This window comes from Corvus moneduloides, chromosome 3 (genome assembly GCF_009650955.1).
Source record: "Corvus moneduloides isolate bCorMon1 chromosome 3, bCorMon1.pri, whole genome shotgun sequence".
NCBI lineage: Eukaryota > Metazoa > Chordata > Aves > Passeriformes > Corvidae > Corvus > Corvus moneduloides.
The window spans coordinates 61,042,460-61,064,135 of NC_045478.1; the positions used below are offsets into that span (position 1 = coordinate 61,042,460).

The 21,676-nt window shown below is 38.8% G+C and overlaps 1 protein-coding gene across 1 annotated transcript in view; it reads left to right on the top strand.

The window, feature by feature from the left end:
- Positions 1 to 21,676, top strand: part of MTHFD1L (methylenetetrahydrofolate dehydrogenase (NADP+ dependent) 1 like) — a 148,600-nt gene that overhangs the window by 22,749 nt on the left and 104,175 nt on the right. The window contains exons 10-17 of the mRNA XM_032101848.1: positions 215 to 312; positions 4,185 to 4,358; positions 12,115 to 12,251; positions 13,496 to 13,542; positions 14,403 to 14,510; positions 15,414 to 15,488; positions 16,821 to 16,923; positions 21,125 to 21,201. Coding sequence (XP_031957739.1) covers positions 215 to 312; positions 4,185 to 4,358; positions 12,115 to 12,251; positions 13,496 to 13,542; positions 14,403 to 14,510; positions 15,414 to 15,488; positions 16,821 to 16,923; positions 21,125 to 21,201 — 819 coding nt within the window. The remainder of the gene's footprint in view (positions 1 to 214; positions 313 to 4,184; positions 4,359 to 12,114; positions 12,252 to 13,495; positions 13,543 to 14,402; positions 14,511 to 15,413; positions 15,489 to 16,820; positions 16,924 to 21,124; positions 21,202 to 21,676) is intronic.

Below are 21,676 nucleotides of genomic sequence, written 5' to 3' on the forward strand. Positions count from 1 at the left end.
TAATGGAGTTGTTTCTTTTTGAAATGTGGTCAAACAATAGGAAAGTGGCTCTTATTTTGTCCTAAAACCATGAAATGGAAAAATTTTTCAGCTTGGGGGTTTTTTGTTAGCCTTTGCCATAGAAGTTATTTCAACATACTCTAGAGATTGTTTGAAGTTAGTGTTCAGCATTTATGATGCAGCTGTTGTGTGCTGTTTTCTTGTTTAAAACCAGAACATGGTAAAAAACATGGAGCGATGGATCCAGTCCCAGCAGTACAGGAAGTGGGACCTCCACTGCTTGAAACTGCAGCCCCTCTCCCCAGTGCCCAGGTAATAAGGAAGAAAGAAGGAGGAAAAAAAATTTGAAGCAGAAAAATTTTTGAAGGAGAAAAAACAATTAAAAATATTTTACAAAAGAGTAAGCAAGTGTGACAACTTAAAAATGTTCCGTGCCTAATTAATTTTTAACTTTATGTGGACATTCTCTTGTATGCTTCATCATGACCATGTGCTTTTGTTTGCTATCAATTTTTACTTTGATGATCTGCCTTGGAGCCAAGCTGTATTTAATGAAGACCTAAAGCTGGAAGGTTTCACTGAGGAAGGGAGGAGAAGCCTTGTGCAAAACCAACAGAAATACAAAAGACAAGAAGTTTCTAATGGCTAAATGTAGGAAGGTGTTTAGTTAAGGCTCAGTGATTTCAATGGCATTTTAGTTTGTATTATTTTCTTCCCTCAGTAGAAGTACTTTCTTCTGCATTAGACTTTTAAATTCCCGTGTGGGTGTGAAAATCAGGAAGTATATTTATTCGCATAGCCAGAATCTTTTCAATCAGTTCCTGTCATTCACTTCCCAAGGCCTGTGTCTGGGCCTCAGGGATTTCAGGTTGGCCTTGGCACGATTGCTGACATCTCTGACATTTAGAGCAGATTGAGCTCTCTACTGTGCTCAAGTGCTTTGCTGTGTGTTGGTTGTGTTGAGTGACAGAGAGAGGAACCGGTGGCTGAAACAGAGGTTCTGCCATGCAGGAAAGCATTGACCTTTTTTTGTGCTTACTTGTACGCCTGCTTCTGCAGGTGCTAAAGGAGCCTCACACCAGAAGAAACTCAGAGAGATCTGGAACTGCTTAGTCTGGAGGATAGGAGGATCTTACCAATGTGTCTAAATACAGTGTACAATAATACAAAGAGGACCAAGGCAGGCTCTTTTCAGTGGAGCCCAGTGACAGACCCATAGGCATTGAGCACAAACTGAAACCCAGGAAGCTCCATCTGAACATCGGGAAATACTTTTTCACTGTGAGGATGACCAAACGTTGACACAGATTGTCCGGGGTGGTTGTGGAGTGTCCATCCTAGGAGATACTCAAAAGCCACCTGGACACAGGCAACTATCTAGCTCTAGATGACCCTGCATGAGCAGGGGGGTTGGACCAGATGACTTCTAGAGGTCCTTTCCAACCTCAGACACACTGTGATTCTGTAATTCTGAGTCCTACTGCTATCTATTTGGAAAGCTGTGAGAAAATGTTGTCTTTTCTAAGCATTTTGATTTACTTTTCACTGTCTCTTAAAACAGTTTAATGGGAATGGACACAAATGTAATTGAAACCAGAGATGCCAAAAGAATGAGTTTTCTCTTGTAACCAGGGACACAAGGGGACAGAAATGCTTGAGCTTTTTCTGGGCTAGCATGTAACATTTCTAGAACTGAAGCCTGAAAAAACTGTCCTTAAATAATAAAATTAAAATTTAAAGTGTGCAATGCCATGAGTGTGATGGTAAAAAAAACTTTAAGAAAAGTATTCCCAACCCTCTCTATGACATTGTGTGTTTAGTACATAAATAATTACATAATTAATAAATAATGGTGTATATACACCATAATATATATAGTATAATATATATTATATAATTAGCAATAGGGCTTGCATTTGTCTGCTAACTCTGTAGCTTTGTCTTTTTTCTTTTAAATGTAAAGAAACCCTTCAGATGGAAAGTATCCTGTAATAAAATGTAATCTTGCAGTAATACACCACGTTGTGTGGAAACAGATGGAGTTTTCATTGAAAATGAGGCAAAGCTGCTTAAGCACTAAAACTAAGAACATCTGCTTTTTGATTTCTGTGAGATCTGGGTTGAAGTATTTCCAAATATATTGGAAATGGCATGGAAAGTTCTTACAGTATGCAGTAAAAAAAAATGTCAGCACACAGGTGAGTAGATGCAGAGCCTTCCTCCATCTTTTAAATTTTTCTGCATTTTGTAAATTATCACTTAGCATTGTCAGTGATGGACTTTTGCTTAACAGTTTTCATTCATGCAGAAGAACCCCTGTTGCAAATCTCCAGCAATACTGAATAACATAACGTATTGAGTAATTCTGGTATTTCCAACATAGACAATATATTGTCAGACTGAAAGAGTCAGCTACAAATACAGACTTCCAAATTACAGGTATAACCAAATCTTTCATTTCCTGTATTTTAGGAAAATAAATTTAGTATGAGGAAAAAAATGCAAATTAACTTTGTCATATTAGTCTGCATCTTTCTCCTCTTGCTAAATGCATCAATTACTTTAATAGGAGAATAGTCACCCTGAAAATTTTCCTTGCTTAGATCTTTAAGGGGCCACACTACCATCGACTTAGCGAGAATTTTCTGGGACTTGAGTTGTTGGTATGTAGTAAATTCTGAGTGAAAACTTCAGATAGTTTTTGCTGTGTGATGTTTGTAAGCCCCTCTGTCTTGTGTTCTTGTTACAATTTTATGACTAGTTGTGTTTGAAGTCACACATAAGAAGCCAAAGGTATATCCTTCCATGAAAGAGGATGCACTTAGTATGTCTTTGAAAGAAAGCAGGTTCCAGGTCAGCCCTGTGATGAGTAACTCCTCGACCTGTAGTACTGGCTTATGTTATTGTTTGGGTGGATGGTTTCTGGGTTTCACTTTGCTGCTGCAGTGTGTAAAAGGGGGATACTTAAGAACTATAAATGAATAATGGAGCCAGTTTAGGATTTCCTCAAAGAATTGCAAGCAATTAAGTTGGCACAGACTGATCATTTGCTGGTGCATGCAGAGCAGCCAAAGTCCACACACAGAGTTGAGATCTGGCAGTAGTTTTGTGTTCACTGATGGATATTTAAGGTCCTGCAGACTGGTAGTTCAGGACATGAGCTTTCATGCCATTGCCAGATTCTATCTTAAAAATACTGTGATCAACTGAAACTAAAGGAAGAAATTAGCCTGGTGAAGCTGAAAGTCATTTTTTAAGTTGTTTTTGTGGTAATGTGAGGAATTCAAAGCCAAAGGAGACAACTCTTCACATCCCTTGTGCCAGACCCTGGGCTTCTCTACCGCAGGAGCTTACAGCTGCTAAACACTTATGTGGACATAATGGGCAACTAGGTCAAGCTCACAAATGAAAAATCCATGACAGAGTATTAAACCCCAGGACCTCGGGTTGTCTAGGTCAGGAATTGCAGATACAATAGTGTCCCCTAACCTGCATCCACATCCCCTCAGGTAATCTGTGTGCTTGCCTCAGCTGCTGCTCCCAGCCTTTGCTGGAGGTTGTTCGTAAGCTCTCTGGATGTCTTGGCTGAGCCCTGTGTTTTAGACTCCTGCTCTGTGGCCATTCTTAGTTCAGCTGTGTTTTAGAAGTGCATGAGTTGGTCTTCAAATGCCTTGTTTCCTTTAGTGCCCTTGTGGGGGAGTGGCTGTGTTGGCTCTGCCCTCGGATGAAAGGCGCTGCATGCACAGGCTTTCGGGTTTAGCAAATGTGTTTGTGTGACTGTTGGCCAAGGAATGCATGCGCTTTTTAGTAAATTGTATGTGCTGAAATATGCTGTGAGGGAGGAGAACAAAAGGGAAAACAAACCCAGAAACATCCATGTCCAGTGGGACAGAGCATCCAGCAGCCACGTCTCTAGCTTGATATGAAAGCATTACGTAATACTTGGAATCTGATTAAACAAGAGCTCTCTGTGAAATTGTAACAATTAACAAACACTGGACATGATTTTCAATGTTATATTAGGTGTTAGTTAATATTTAGGTTTGGTTAATAAAATATGAGAAAGAATTGAAAAACTCATTACAATAACGCCATTGTTGGATTATTTACTGTTGTTTTGTGCTCTGTCGTCGACCACCTAAGCTGAGAGAAATCTCCTGGCTCTTATTTGTTTTCTTTTCCAGTGATATTGAGATTTCCCGAGCACAGAGTCCAAAAGCTGTTGATGTGCTTGCCAAGGAGATAGGATTGCTTACAGATGAAATTGAGATCTATGGCCAAACCAAAGCCAAAGTACGTTTGTCTCTGCTGGAAAGGTTAAAGGATCAACCAGATGGAAAATATGTTCTAGTTGCTGGGTAAGAATGCAATGTAATGTCATTAATGTCCACTCTTTCCACTCTTATTAATATAAACATGCAACTTACATCTTTTTTGTACTCTGCACAAACAAGAATCTTGAATGTTTTCATCTGTATGTTGCTCTCTTCTGAAAGCAAGCAGGTTTTGAACTTTTTTGAAGTAACACAGCTTTTCTTCCAAACTGTTATTACTGAAGTAAAGTATATTTTATAAAAGACAATTTGTTCTATGATTCTGTGAAATGTTAGCTGTTGGTGCATGGAGGTTTTCTTACTGTTTTATCAGAATTTTAAATGTTTAGCTTGGATATTTAAAGCTGCTTGTATTGTAGCTGTTTATAAACAAACATTAACAGAAGCTACATGCTAATCTGTTGATATTAACAATAAATACGTTTTTTATTGAAGAACAGATTACAAAGTTTAAAAAGCCATGTTTTTCTCTCTGAAATGTAGACATGTCTCCAGGCAGGCTTATCCTGCTTGCTTTTCCCACGATTATAGCAAATGCTATGCTCAGCAGGAATTATGCACTTCTCTTCTGAAGAGCTTCAGGTTTTTCTTGCATTGGGTGACCCACCATTTTCATTCACCTTGTTTACTAAGTGGAAACTTTTACTTGTGAACAAACACGTGAAGGTTTTCATTAATATTTAAATTGCAGTGTGTTCTTTATATTCTGAGTTAATCTATTGGTTGCTTCCTTTAAAGTAAAATACAGGTTTAAAATACAGTTTTAGGCTGATTCAGAAGGAGAAGGCTGTTAACTGCCTTGATCTACTGTAACTGCCTTGATCTATTCCTCACCTTGGCTAGTGTTTCTCAAACTGTTTGCTTTACTGCCTTCCTGCGGGATCAACCTGGATTTCTGGCACTGTCTGAGAAGGAGCTGTAGTAGACTGAGAGACTTGATGTTACAAAGATGAGGCAGGCAAGTTATGAAGCTTTGTTCAAAGCTATGTGAAATCCAGCATTAAAGATATTCTTGGAGGATGCTGGAGCAGTTAAGGGAAGGAAATAATAGCTGATTGAGATTGGTTTCCTTTGGCAGAGTTTTATTTGGTTTGTGGTTTTTTGTGGCATTGGAGAAACAAAAACAGGTTTGGCATTTGACTGAGTTTGAAGAAAGTTGCTGCCGTGTATTTTCATGCTCATGGTGTCAATATCATCAGTTGGTCGTCATGCTGCAGGCCGATACAGGCTTCCCTAGCAACAAACCTCTCACAGAAGAGGAAGAAGTTATTTGAAAATGTCTGGAGGTACAAAGATAGCAAGCTGCAAAGCCCCATTCGGATGGATTTTAGTTGTGTCAGATTGCATGCACCAGTGCTTGCATTTCTTCACACTGCTTTGTCTCCCGTCTCCTTCAATGAAGGTATCTCAAGCAATTGTCACAGAAAGCAGTGTGGAAGAAATGTGGAAGAAATGCAGAAGTTTTGACCAGCAAGTTGAGAAGCTGGCAAAAAATAGAAAGTTGTATCCTCTTCTAAGTCTACATAAAATGTAGAAATACAGAATGGTGTTTCAGAAACAAAGGGCTAGGTTTGGTACTTACCCAACCTGATGATGCAACGTGTTGCCATTTGTAGCATCTCTGAAGTAATTTCAACTTGTGGGGTTAGTGCAAAGCCACATCTGCTGCAGGAGGAGTGCCTGGGCAAGGTCGCTACAGTAGTGGGAACATTCTCTTCTTAGAGAGTTCAAAGCTTGACTTTGAAATATCATACATATAAAGTATACATATAATGTGTGTTTATACGCTCTCAGCTGCTCTCATTTGCTGAGATGGCTGTAGCAGATGACAATCATTTTAAGAAAAGTAGGGAACTCTTGTCTGATGAGGAAATGTTCAGTATGGTGAAAATTGAGTATCACTGAAGTGTAGAAATTGGTGAGTGAAATAGTATTGTCATTTGCCTTCATTCTCTCCCTGCCAAGGCAAGGTCAACCAGAACCTGCCATTTGGATTATTATGTTTGTTCACAATAACCAAAGATATTTAAAAATTCTTTTAGAATGATGCAGTACAGGTCTTCAGAATAAATTTTCAGTGCTTCAGAGGAAACATTTAAGATATATGCTTATACCTAAGGGTCTGGTGGAAATATTTATAATGTATGATGGGAACTTCTCGTGTGTGAAAAGAGTGTAAAGTGTTGTGTGTGTATGTATTCAACAAACTGCAAAATCTCCAACCTCCATCCGTGATGCAGCCAGCAACATTTGTGCCTCTAATTGCACATTCAGGTTTAAATGTTTCACAGTGTCTAGGAATTTATAAATATTTGCTGCAAATGCTTGTCTAGTTCATTCCTGATATGCTAAAGACCGAACTTCTTGTTCTGAACAGCAAAATGCAACTAAAATGTACCTTTTTATCTCTAAGGATAGTTGTATTTATGGCTCTTTAAAAAGTTGCTAACTGCAAAATCTTTTTTGTTCTTTCTAAATGCAAACAAATATGGCTAAGTACCTCATACAATATAAACTTTGTATGCTGAAATATTGCAGTTTGATTAACAGATCATGACACCCAAAAATAGGACGAAGACTTTATTTCTTCGTAACTTCCATTTTCTTCTGTATGGAGACAATTCTTTTCTTTTTTTACTTCATTCTTGCTTTTTTATTTTCTTTGTCTGTGTTTGGCTTGCTATAGGGCTCGTGTTAAGACACTGTGGGGGTAGAACCACAAGTTATCATGGAGTAATTGGTTCTTGGGCATCAACTGCCTGTAAACAGGCTTTTAATGTGCCAAATAATATATCGTAGGATCTGTTAACTCAAACTGCCTCCACTCATTGCCAGCTGAGAACATGCAAGTGAATGCAGCTTGAGCATGACCTAGGAGCTAAGTTTAGTGTCCAGGGTAACTTAATCACTCATTCAAGCATGTAGATGGTGTATTCACAAACACAATATGAAATTACAGCTAAAGTTTATTAGAATCTGTCTGTGTGCATATGTTTCAGCATCTTGTTTCTAAATGCTCCAGTGCTGTGGCTTTTAGCAGATAATTCTGGAAATCTGTTCACTTCAAAAATGTAAGATGAGGAAGAATAAAAATTGGGAATATTATAAAATATAATGCCACTTTTAGCAAGAAGTGTGTTGGATTTTGAATGCTGGAAAATTTAAAATCAGTACTTTTCTCCTAACATTAGTTGATTGTTCTGTGATGAACTACTTTTTCAGTAAGGTAAAAACGGAGGAAAACAAAAATCTATTTCTTTTTACTATGTCTCTTGGGCTAAAAGGTGCTTAAAAACTAAGAAAAAAGGAAAACAAAAATTAGAGGAAAGCTACAGGGAAGGATAAGAGGGGAAAATACCCCTGTGTTGATGCCCAGAATTGTCTGACAATCCAATGTAAAGTCATAGTTGAGACAGTTGTCATGTATTGGTCATGTCATTGCACAGCTCCTGACTGGGATTGTCTTGTATGAGTCTGTAGTGGGTTATGAGAGTTTGTAGTGGAGGATTCCTCAGTCTGTTCTTCAGTCATTTTAACTTCATAATCTCTGTGCTTTTGTATTTGGAAGCTCCAGTCCCGTCCAAAGGATGCCACTGCAACGTTGTCATAACCTCATCTTGATGAGGTGACAGCAATTGCAACACTTCTGTGCTCAGAACTACATTTCTGACAGTTGTAACCTAGGATGGGAGATGTACGTGGGTGGGAACTCAGGTGCCCATGGCCTCCATAGCCTGGCTTCACAGGTTTCCATGTGGGTCACAGGAATTATGAACTCATTAAAATCTTTGAATCTGCTGATACCTATGAGTTGAAGGTAGGAAATTTGAAAGGGAATTGCCACATATCCAGTGAAGTTCTTGCTGGAGTCACAGCGGCTGGCGTAGCTGTGAGGAGGTTACAGCTGGTGCAGTGTGTATCTCCCTGTTTGTTTATTTTCTCTTTGGGAGACCTCATGTGGCTTTCCCAGAGAAACAGCTCTGCTGTAAGCTAATGTGATGTATAACAAACAAACAAAAAGTCTGCATATTCTTATCTTTGTTTTGATGGACATAAAGAGAGAAGGCTTTCCAACGTTATGGAAAACTTACTTTGCCAAGGAGCTGATGACTGCTTGGTAGGTGGCAAAGTAAGTTTTAAGGCAGAAAATTGTTGTGGGGTTTCTGTGTTTTGATTGAAAACATACTAAAGAAATTTGAAGAATAATGCAAATGGCTGTAAAAGTCTCTTGAAGTTCATTAAAATTTATTGCATTTTAAAGGAGGTTTTTCCTCAATTTTCGTAAGGTTAAAACACAGCATTGCACAATTGAGCTAAAGTTATCCATTGGCACTTGTAATTTTATACCCATGTGAGCAAGTGACCTGAGCTACAAGAGTGTAGGCTCAGTAGTGTAGCCAGCAAAAACAGCTCAGTGTCCACAAAACAGTTTAAGTGGTTTATTTTATTTATAAAACCCAATCAAAGTAGAGCAGGTACAAGAGGGACGATACTTAAAATAAGCTTTTGAAAGGAAATTATTGGAACAGAATTTTCCTTTGATTTCAGGAGCTTTTTTTTCTTTTAACGAATGTTTAAAGCTGGGATTTTGGTAACTGTTGAAACTAATAAATAACTGCTTAGCTCTTGAGGTTTCCTGCCAGTTTAATCAATGAGCAGTGGTGTGTTTCTCTTCTTGCTTTCTGGAGAAAGGCCTGTCTCATGGAAAACTCCCAGTGCTTTCTGGTTCATTTTACATAGTCATTTTAGAATAGGCCAGTCGAGTTACCAGAGTGTTTTAGTAATAGGACACTTGATTGTGTGTTGTTACCTTCTGTGACAAGTAGATATTATTCTTCATGCTACCAACATGCCTTCTGGTTATGCATTTGTCAATTCCAATTTCCTCTCCTTTGCCAGATAGGAGGCTGCATCTTTGATTTTGCTGGTTTCACAGGGGTTGTAAAGAGTCCCTGTGTTGCTGTGCATGCCAGATCAGCCACCTGCCATGTTTTGAGCTGAACTGAGTAAATAACTAGGGATGGTGTCTCTGAATTCTCTTGAACCTGAACTTCATATGTCTGATGCCCAAAAATAGAGGTAGCCACCCACAGGATGCGCTGCAAATGGAAATTTTTCTTTTAGTAGTGCAGCCATTGTGTGCACCGAGTTTTTGGGGTCTGTGGAAAGTTCTTTACTGGTAACTTCCAGTAAACAATTATAGGTGTTTTTTCATGGTGGAATAGTTTTCTTTTTGGTGTTTTGTTATTGCTGTTTTTTTCTTTTTGTTTTGTTGTTATTGATTGTAAATAATTGATAGCTTCAAGAGTTGTTACCTTGTTAAGTCTTTGAATGCAGTAATGCCTCAGGATTACTCATACATTCCTTAAATCTGGTTTTAATGCACAGGAATAAGAGGATCAAGTAAATGAGATTAGGACAATAGACGAAAGTGAATTAGATAGTAGGAGAACAAGGGGTAAGGAGAAAGCATGCTAAGAATTATTTGAATGGGTTTGGGGAAACCAGTGTTAGAACAGTAGTCAGAAGGTGAAACTGGTAGTAAAAGTGAGTTAACCTGGCTCTGGTGCTCAGGAAAAAAACACATTTGTACAGAAGTGAGGATCCTGGGGCAAAAAGGAGATGAGAAAAAGAGTGGTGGGAAAAAGGGAAGTTATCCTTGTGGCAACAGTAAAACCCTGAGGGCTCCCTGTCCTAACAACGTAGAGATTAAAAGTATCCTTTCTTCTGGGAACTGCAAACTTGAAAGTAAAAGAAATGAAGTAGCATTCTGTGCTCCTGCAGTAGATCAGAAGGAAATAAGAAGGCCTAGTATGGATAAAAAGGCGACAGGGACCAAAACTGCTTTGAGAGTAAATAAAGGATATGCTCTAAATCTCCCACCTTTTTTTGGCTCTGCACAGATATTTTGCTAGAATTCTGTGAATTCCTTTTTAAGTCAAAGAAGTGCCATTCTAGGGTAATGGAATAGTAAGTTATTGAGGATGTTTTAGAATCTGACGGTTGGTAAACACAATGTTATAAAATGTGGGAGAAAATTACTAAAACCAAGTGCCCAAAGTAAGTGACCTGTGGTCACATAAGAGTAGTTCAAAGCGAAGAATTCAGGGAATCTCTTGTAGATGTGCTTAACCCCACTGATTTCACTGAAACTTTAGTTAAAAGACTACTTTTCTGAATTGGAATTTTTTTTCCTAGAACAATATAAAGATGGTAATTTGGCTTGCCTCCTATTGCCCAAGTTTTCCAGACATATCTGCCCAAAGCATCTTTTTTAAAGTAAAAGCCCAGGAACTGATGATGCTGTAACAGAGAGATTTGTGAAAAGTTAATGTTTTTTCATCTATTTTATTTTGTGGACGAAGAAGGGTTTTGACAATGTGTGAACTGACTGAACTAAGCTGAATCCTACAATTACACTAATGTTTTTATGCCATTTGAATTGTGATCTGAGGATAGCAATATCTTGGAAAAATTACTAGTTAGGGAAGGAAGTGTTTCTAATTAGAGCTAGATGTTTCAGCTCAAGTTTTGAAGAGGTCACAGGATAAGGGTTCCCCTTTGACTAGGATCCATGTGCATGTTTGTATTTCCATGGGAATGAACATAGTTCTTAACATCAGCTTCACTAAAGTACCTCTCTGCAGGTAGAAAAGGCAGCAAAGATACAAATGGCTACACTTTGCCAAAAAGGAAGATTTGTGTGAAAGTGGTGTGAGTGGAAAAAAGGACTGGGGCTTTCTTCTTTTGCCAATCAGAAAAAGAAATGCTGTGCCTCAAATGAATCATTTGAGTGCATTTTGGAGACATGAGATGTGTTCATACCTCAAGGAAGAAAAACCCTTGCACCCCCCCCCCCCCCACTTTTAATGTGGATCATAAACAAATGTGCTGATGTTGAAAGTAGGCAGAAGATCATTTAAGCTGAGATGTCTCTCATTCACTGAAGGCTGATGAAGTTTTCTACTTGCAAAATCAGCTGTCATTGTCCCTTTATTAAAGGGGCAAGAATAGAGTCTCCTCTAGGGACAAGAATAGAGTGGAGGTTTGATTCTCTGATTTGAGTTCGGAGGCCTTTCTAAAATTCTGTCCTGTTTCAGTCATGGTCTAAATATGGGAGCTGTAGCATGAAGCTTTTGAGCTTTTGTGCGGACTATGATTATCATTGTCCCTTATTGCCCTTAAATCTCCAAAACAAAAGTGTACAATAAATCATATTCAATTGAATATACTGAATTTTGTGTCCTGTTTTATTTAAAAAGCAGTTGATCTGTCATTTTTGAGGGTTATGATGATGTGGAAGGTGGAGAGGGGTAGTTGAGCTCTACAAACAAAAGTGTTGGTTATTTAACTTAAAATATTCTATTATTTCATTCAAAGTTTGAGCAGTGGGAATAAAAGATCTCATGCATTACTACAGAAAAATATTAATACATGCTTAGAGTATCATGATGGATGGTTTGTTAATGAAACTGGTGAGACTTTTGTGCTGTAATAAAAATGTCTAAATTCAATATATTCTTTTTAGAACTTTTGCCAATATAATCTTCTCTTTTTCTGCTATCATAGTAAATTGCTTAAATAGAAGACACATGTATATTAGCATTCCAGCTTGAGCTAGGGGCTAACATTGTGGCAGGATTTTTGTGAAGATAAAGTAATCTTATTGAAATTTGCTGTACAAATATTCTTCATTGAAATCAAAAGCTGTAAGTTCTGATATCCTTAGCCAGGCTGACATCAGCAAAAATTTGATTAATCTTTTTTCTTGTTTTGCTAGAATAACCCCTACACCCCTAGGAGAGGGGAAAAGCACAGTCACAGTTGGTCTTGTTCAGGCACTTACTGCACACCTTAACATTAATTCCTTTGCTTGTCTGAGACAACCTTCTCAAGGACCTACTTTTGGAGTTAAAGGTACATAATATTTGCAGAATCTATGACTTTTCAGATTAAAAGGAAGTACTGCTATTTTGCTTTTTTTATTTTATTTCATTTCTTCTTCTTTAATTTCTTAATTACTTCACTCAGTGGATTGTCCCGGTGGTAGCATATTCGATGTTTTAGTACATATGTAATTAATAGATAAGGGTTTCTTGCACATGACTTTCTGTACAAGGTTCTTGCCTATGTTCATGCATGTAACATATATTGATAATGCAGATAAAGCCTAGACATAATGAAAGGCAGAGGGATGTATTAGCCAGGAGGAATTTTGTGTGGTACACACCCTTCCAGTCACCCCTCTACTTGGAGGTTCTTTAAATGTGTTTCTAAATGTTACTATTTTATTATTCCTTGAGAAAGAGTCCATACTGGATATTTCCAGGCAATACAAGGAAGTTAGCAGTTGTGGTTCAGCTGTGTCAGCAGCATAACGTTTGGCTAGGTCTGAACCTCTCTGTTCTCCTGAGCTGTCGCCTCTAATAATGGGCTGCTGCTTTTTTGCCTAGAAACTTTATAAGAGCCTGAGAGCCAGGTAAGACCCAGCCAGATTTCAAGCTCATCTTCAATTCTGATAGGAAGTGATGCAATCTTTTTTTTGCCATTTCTCAGCTGAAATTGGTGCCTAACTGGGCAAGCACTCACCATCTGCTCTGCTTTGCTTTGCTGAAGTTTAAGTTAACAAGTTTGGTTTCAGCTGGAAGGCTCCTGGTGCTTGGTGCTTCTCAGCTAAGACTGATGCATGTGAGTGCTTTAATCCCTTCACTCAATTTGTGCATAGGCAACAGCAAGTTCCTTTGCCTGTACCGTGAGAGGTAGTGGGGAAGGAGTGCTCAGGCAAGGGTGTGAAGGTTTCATTCAGAAGCAGTGCTTGCTTGTGACTGCTTTGTCTTTTCACCCAGCAGCTGCATGTGCATGACTGTGTCCTAAATCTGGGCAGGAGCAGAGGGCAGCCCTGATGCAGCCAAAGCCTGCAGCACCCATCATGTGCAGGTTTTCATTTCAGAGCAAGAATTCCCTTTTTAGTACCTGCTGGAAAAAAAGCCAGCAAGATTAAGGAAATCATGTTTATTTGGGTGCATCACTGATCTTCTAATAGAAATCAAAATGCCAAAAATGTGTCATCATTGCTGTATGTTTCACTTTGTGTGTTTGAAGATGGTTGGTTTTTTTCCAAAGCTGATGCAACTGATGTGACCATGTGCTTCCCTGTGCAGGTGGAGCAGCTGGTGGTGGATACGCTCAAGTGATCCCCATGGAGGAGGTGAGACAGCCTCGACTTGCAGTCTGTGATATGGTTTAATGGGCATGATGGTATTCAGCTGAAGATTGGACTTGATGATCTTGGAGTTCTTTTCCAACCTTAATGATTCTATGATATTCCTAGTGCTTGTTTGGAAATGTGTGACAGTTTCACCCCAAGAGAGTCTAATTTAGAGCTCAGGAAAACTTCTCTGGCCAGAACTGGTGAAGAAACACCTTGACCATGCACAGCTGGTCCAAGCAGAGTTCTAGTGTCAGCCCTGAAGTGCCATTAAAACTGTCCTTCCGACTCCTTCTGTCAGACACATAAAAAATAGAGGTATCTGTGTGACACAAGTCTTAATTTAAGATGCTCATTTCAGAGTTTTCACAAAACTTTGTTCATCAGACTTTGTGTCAGCAAAGTTCATGCCTGTTAGGTTAGGGGCTGTTCTCCTGCAGTTAACAGAAAGCTGGCACACACCCCCAAAGCCAGCATACATGCTGTGCTCTGGGGCAGGTTCAGCAGTAATCCACACATCTAGTCCAGGTCAGTTAGTAACTATTAACACTAAACTGATTCAGTATTAATGATGTGGAACTATAGCCCTTGTCTTCTTGTTCTTGAATCATTTAGTATGGAATGAAGATGTTCTTGGCTTCATTTGGCCACACTTAAGAGTGGTGTACCATGTACTCAGCTGAAAACAAGTCCTTCATATGTCTCAGTGTATTTTCACCTGGAAATCTTTAGCCTACCCTGACAGCTGGCTAATCAGAGCTGTAGTGTCTGAGATAGCAATGATTGCTGATGCTAATTTGTCTTAATGAATTTAATTAAATATTTTCTAATAAAAAGATCTTCTTGTTTCCTCCTTCTAGTTCAATCTTCATTTGACTGGAGATATTCATGCTATAACTGCTGCAAATAATTTGCTGGCTGCTGCTATTGATGCTAGGATCTTGCATGAGAATACTCAGTCTGATAAGGTGAGAATTACTTTCTCATATCCAGATGACATTTTTTCTTTTCAGCTTTTCAATAAACTGCATTTCAGAGAAAAACACATTTATCGTTCTATATTTTCACCATGTGGACAGTAACTTGCTGAAGCCATTCCATGTTCTGCTGGGAAATTTTCCTTATACAATACATTTTTCTGGCAAATAGCTATCATAAGGTAGTGTTTTAGGATAACAATCTCATGCCTGGAACATTGACAACTCTTTCAGACTGTACTAAATAGTGTAATAAAGCATGTTCTCCCTATATATAATCTTATTCTTTTCAATAATTTGTAGACTCACTTTAAAGTTACAAATTGTATTTCTGATGTGTAGTTGGGTATGATGTACCTTACGAAGAAGGAGTTATGGGGAAAATAAACTAGATCCTTGTCCCTCTGCTAAATATATTGTGACCTTAAAACAAGTCTTAACTTGGGGCTTTAAAAAGAAGGGAGAAGATTGAGGAAGGAGTCTCTTCTTTTTGTCTGCAGTATTAAAACTGAGCAGGGTTGACATATTTCCTTTGCTTGGTACATTGGTGCACAATGTACGAGTGTACATTTAGGCAAGTTTGGAAATTATAATTATAGTTTAAGTACTATGGATCTTGGTTAAAGTTTTAAAAGGTTCCCAGTTTCAAAATTAATATATATTGTTTTGGTGAAACAGAGAAAACCAGTAATTTCTGGCAACCGGATTTTAGGCTGTTAAATCATAGACATGGCTCAGAAGCCTGCCACCTTCTCAGAATTGTTTTTTAAATCTCTAACCAGAAGTCCACAACTTAGGTGGTTAGGAAATTCTTACTGAAATTAGGTGGAATAAATTTAAAACGCATTGGCTTTTTATAACTTTTTCTTTCAACTTCTTGTGTGGTTTTTCTAGTCTTTGTATAATAGGCTGGTTCCAGTAGTTAATGGCATGAGAGGATTTTCTGCTATTCAGCTTGCCCGTCTGAGAGTAAGTTGTTAATTCAGTCTCTCCTCAATTATAGTGTCTCTTCATGAAATGTATTCTCTTACACAACTTGTTTAAAATGATTTGATGTATGGGACTGAGTTTGTATAAACCCTCATGAATATATGAAGTCTAGACTTGTTTTTTGAAAGCATCATCCTTGGAGTAATAGGATCTGGGTCTGATATTATTTTTATAACTAACATTTTTGCTATTCTTTTCTCCTGAAATAAACCAGTAATGTTTTTAAATGCTGTGTCTTTTCTGATGAAATATTAAAGTTTTTTAAATACTTTTCCAATTATGGTATAGTCACACTTGAAAGCTCACATTCTTCGGTTTTGCAATATTTTCTGATTTTGAAAGTTTAATATAGCATATATTTCTGGGGTTTTATTGATATCAGTTTGACAGTGTTCTTCCTTCAAGGGGTACATTTGTATGTTCAGTATATTTTCGCATCCCATCTTGCTTGCTGAATGCTTCCAGAAGAGCTTCCTGTGCAATTCATATATGAATTACATGTCTGGATTTGAGATTGCCACTCTGATAAAAACCTAGAGAGGAACACAGTCCATTAATGTAGGAGAAAGATAATATGAACCCCTTAAATACGACCCTTGAGAACAGCTCCAGCTCTTCTGTGGCCAGTTTCATATTTGTTGTTGGCTTATGAGTCCTGACTGGTCATGTTTCAGTCATCAGATGGCAACAGGATTGGGGGGTAGAAAGAAGGATAAGAGGTAGTGCCAGCTTCTGTTTTGGCAGGGGGAAAAAGAGTTCTCACAACATTTTAAGCTTTTGCACTACTCAGTTGAATGTCAGTAAACTACAATGGGGATGATGCCTGCTTGACTCTAAGGCAGAGTCAGGCTCGGAGATTGTTCCACTGGAATTCTGGAATATTTTCATTTTGTTCTTGTTTACAGTTACAGATAACAGGTTAGGGAAAGCGGGGGAGTGTTTGCTTTATTCATGACATACCAACTATGTCTATATTTGAAATGGATTTCTCTCTTCACATGAGCTGCAACTGAGTAAAGAGAAGTTTGGCTTTATAACATTTATAGCATTTATAACATGAATCATAATTTCCAATATATTTGAATTATTTTGCTGTGAATTATTCTTAGTGTAATGATTCCTTATATCTAACAAGATGTCAATTGTAAAGGAATCATTATGGGATCAGGTTACATTTTTCTCAAAACAGGATTACTAAGATTGAAACTCCTCACTTACATTTGTAAGTGTGGGGTTGATAGGCCAGAGCAGCTACACCATTTGAAACAAACAAGCCATTTCATTGCACTTCTTGAACTTGTTTGTGCTTAGAGGCTGGGAATAAACAAGACTGATCCTGAGACTTTAACAGAAGAGGAGATCAGCAAATTTGTGCGCCTTGACATTGACCCATCAACCATAACATGGCAAAGAGGTATGTAGTCAGAAAGGCTCACTTCACCTTGGATTTCATCGTATTTTATTTCCTAATTTGCTTAATTTTACCTGAATCAGAGCTGTTTCTGCTTGGACTGTAAGAATAACCAATTTGCAAGTGGGAAGTGTGGGTGCATAACAAATGCAGGTGCAGCATGTTGCTCTAAACTTGGTCAAGTATCTGCAATAACTTGAGACTTTGCTAAAATTCTGAAAGATAGGTTTCTTTGACAGTTTAAATATGTCCCTGGTCTCTCTCACATTAGGTAATACCTCTTCAGACATATGAAAGTGTATTTTCTGTGCATTTTGCAAATCTTAGCCATTCTTTTCTTAACTGTGTCTGTTATGGCTCTAGATTATTTGTATTTATTCTTCTTGATTTTGGTCCCTCATCCTCCCAAGCTCAGCAGCCTGGGTGGCTCAAGAGACTTAATAGGCTTAAGGGATTATGTGTTTTTCTGATTTTTGAAGTCTCTTGAGTTGTTTGCTTCATTTGGAAAAAGAGGTGAAAGATGTGGTACTGTTGCCAAGCAAACTGATATCCACTCTGATACCCTTAGACAACTCCCCTTTGCTTTTTCCAGTTCTAGTGCTGGGTCAGATTTCAGTGTTTACCTCAATTTCTAGACCTATCTTTTTCTTCTTTAGGGAAGTAAACTCTGCATAAAGTTTTGGGCTAAATACCACTGGATTTTATTTTCTTTCTTAGTTCTCAAATACTAAAGTTATCACTGTTACATGGAATGTATTGTGATGCTTAGAAAAAAGGGTGAATCTATTGAGAAGGGAGGGGTCTTGGCCATGCTTTACTGTGCCCTTTGTGTGCATGTAATCTCAGACTTGGGGTATTTTTCTCAAGATAATTCTGTGGATGTGGCAGAAGATGTTTTTTATTAGTCACACAGTGTGTCTGGAAGAGACCTGTATTAGGATGAAGAAGTAATATAAATGTTTAGTGTAATATGACTCCTCTTTTTTATCAGCATGGGTTTGGGAGGAGGCAACATTGCTCAACAGCTGTTAACCTCAAGGGAGTTATTTAATTAATCTCAACCAATGTTAGTGAAATTTCTATTCCACGCAGCTCTATATGATGTACGTACCTTAAACATTTCAGAAAAAAGCCTGAGTTTAGGAATGGTTTAGATAACTTGGAGAATGTTTTATTTAGGACTGTTTCTGCAGTCCATATGTCTAGGAAGCTTGTTACATACCAGGGAATTTGTAGGGAAGAAGAGTTAAGCTCTCAGATTTTCTGAAAATTAATTTTAGTCAGGACCTGTTTCCATAGAAGTACCACAAACTTTCAGTTCATTGTCAGCTTAAACTAACTTGAAAACGTACAATATACTGAAAAGTGGGAAAGCTTCCCTCTTAGTCTTCCGCTGGTATTCAGATTCTGTTTACATCTCTAGAGGATAAGGAAGCGGATACATTAAACCTAACACTTATTTGAACCTAAACCTTAGTCAAAGGTTTACTTTGGGTGAAGGAAGAGGGATGATTTGGAGAAGGAAAAATTGGTTTTATGGCAAAACCAGTTATTCCTTATTTTATTACTACTTAGTGCAGCTATTGGAATCTTCTTGGAGAATGAGTGACCACAGTGAGAAGGTAAGTATATCTCAGTGACCAGGAGTTGCCGGGGCAGTTACAATTTCATGGTTAGGGTGTTTAGGTTACATGATTTCGTAAGGAAGGACCAGATAAAAAAGCAGCTCACTGTCCACACTGGTGGGAATGCTGGTTCCTGCCCTCAGGTGCCAGAAGTAGACTGGAAAGACATTTAGGTCTGCTTAAACTGTGTTGTGAGACTGAGCTTCCCAGGAAGAGAAGGGAGAAGTTTGTGCTGGCGGGATCAGCTTGCCATATGGCTTCACAGTGCCATATGGTACCACAGCTTGGTGCAAGGCTACAGCTTCCATGTACCAGGCTCTGTCCTGCCATTTCTGCCAGGAGTGTAGAATTTTAGAGTATGACTGTGTATATATAGAAACCAAAAAGAGTTAGCCAAATCTGTGTTGCAACATCCCTTAAATGGAATTCCTGAAGAAATTAGGGGCCTAAAGACCAAGTAGAGGGAAGAAGGTATGTGTGGTATTTATAACAGCCCCAAGAGAAATGCCCAGGAAGGGAGGAAGTGACTTAAATCTTGGGTTTCTCCCAGCTCACTCACAAGCCTGAACTGGAGTTGTGTAAGATTAAGATTCAAACTCCCTCTTGTTCTTGGGTAATTATGTCATCCTTTTCTGTGCAGACAGTTTTGTTAATCTCCAAAAGCAGCAGGAGAAGTGGAAGGAGCTGATTTCACTAACCTTGAGTACAGACAACTTCTCTGGAGGTCCCTGGATTCTCCACTTATAAATGAACAGGACTCAAATCTACCAGAAGATTGAGTTCACTGCCAAGCTACAGGCTGAACTTATCAAGAGTACCTTGCACCCTTTATTTTAGGGTTGGTGCAAAGTTAAGCATTTCTAGGATTACAGAGCCTGTAAGAAAGAGAGAGTCTATTTTTGCTTTCTGTAGGGGTTGATGTGCCCCCTTGTCCTATCACTGCATGCCCTTGTAAAAAGTCCCTCTCTGGACCCTTTAGGTACTGGAAGGTGCTATAAAAGGTCTCCCTGGAGCCTTCTCTTCTCCAGGCTGAGCAGCCCCAACTCTCTCAGCCTGTCTTCGTAACAGAGGTGCTCAAGCCCTCTGATCATCCTCATGGCCCTCCTCTGGACAGCAAGTTCACAACCTATGTTGGGGCCCTCAGAGCTGGATGCAGCACTCCGGATGAGGTTTCACAAGAGTGAGTAGAGGGTGAGAATCACTTCCCTCAGCCTGCTGGCCATGCTGCTTTTGATGCAGCCCAGGACACAGTTGACCTTCTGGGGTGCCAGTGCACATTGCCGAGTCATACTGAGCTTCTTATTAACCAAGAGGCCCATGTCCTTCTTCCCAGGGCTGCTTTTGATTCATTCTCTGCCCAGCCTGTACTTGTGCTTGGGATTGCCCCAAACCAGGACCTTGCACTTGGCCTTGTTGAATTTCATGATACTTGAGTGGGCCCACCTCTCAAACCTGTCCAGGTTCTTCTGGATGGCATCCCTTCTTTCCACCTAGTATGTTGACCACTGTGCACAACTTGGCATCATCAGCAAACTTGCTGATGATGCACTGAGTCCCACTGTCCATGTTTCTTACAAAGATGTCAAACAGACCAGTCCCAATACCAGGCCTCAAGAAACACCACTCATCACTGGAACACACTTGGACACTGAGCCATTGACTGCAACTCTGAGTGCAGCTGTCCAGCCGGTTACTTTCACCGAGTGGTCCATCTGTCAAATCCATGTCTTCACTTTAGAGCTGATGATGTCATGCAGGATGTCCTCCTAATGTTTCTTCCCAGGAAGCATCCTGATCAGTTCTCAGCAGATGAGAGAGCTCCTTGATTATTCTCAGTCCTTCCTTTTGGCTACTACAACAGCATGTTTGAAGTTGAGTGTTGAAAGTGCAGAACTGGAGAACTTGGCTTGTGATGTTTGTTAGAAGTCTGCAGTTCCACACATTGGTTTGGTGCCCTTGCAACACCAAAAGTGTTTCCAGGTTAGAAATACGATTGTCTGAGATTGAAGTTGTGTTAAATAGCAGGTGGTTTATCTTGACAGTTGAAAGAAAAAAACTGAACCAACCTTCCTTTAAATGCTGTGCAGCTGAATGTGGAGTTAGTTACGGTGATGTGTGTGGAAGATACTTGTCTGGAAGAAGCAACCTGACAACATAATCATCCTTTAAAAGAGGAACTGACCAAGTCTAACTAACATCATGCAGTCTTAAAATCAATTCTGAACAAGTCTGTGATGAAGCAGATGATTTGAAGTAGATCTGGTGCTTTGTATCTACTAAGACTGATTTTTCTCATGGAGGTAAAATACTAAGTTGTACGTTAGAGTATTAAGAATCTGTTAGCTTCAAATGCTGTTCAAATAAACTGTATTTGAGTTGTTTTGACCTGTCATCAAATGGTATCAACTAGAAGGGAGCAACCAAGTCCGTGCCAGTGCTAACAGAGAGAAGTGTGGTTATCTGGTTACACTGTTGGAGCAGTTGAATCTTACATGTGTAAAAACAGGTATGTCTGCAAAAAAACCCATCTTCCCGAGACCTTGTTAACCTGTTTTGCTTTTGCTATTCCCTTATTTCAGTGGTGGATACAAATGACAGATTCCTGCGCAAAGTAACAGTTGGGCAGGCAAATACAGAGAAAGGATTTGTCCGTCAGGTATGTAAAGGCAGTTAACAGATCATATTCTGGACAGACTTTGCTTTGGAGAGGCTGGGAGAATTTCTGCAGTTCTTTCAGTGTACTTGCAATATTGAAGTCTGTTGCTGTTGTATAGTAATCTTGCAGTGAAATTGATTGTGTTAATGAGTAACTGAATCTCAAGTTTCAGAAACAGAAACCAATGCATATTCCACAATGTGTTGAAAGCACTTAAAAAATTGCATGTATCAGAGGTTTAACACTGTCCTATGACAGGGTGCCTTTATGCCCTCATAAAGTTAATTTGTATGACTTCTAATTTTTTTTTTAAATCTTTGTAACAATTTATGTAGGATACATGTATTTCAAATTACATTTAAATTTAATTTTAATTTTTTTTTTAAATAAGCTTTTTATTCAAAGTTCTCATTTCCCTGTAATGCATCTCAAATTTGAGAATCTGAAATATAAGACCTCTGAGCATGTACTTGCT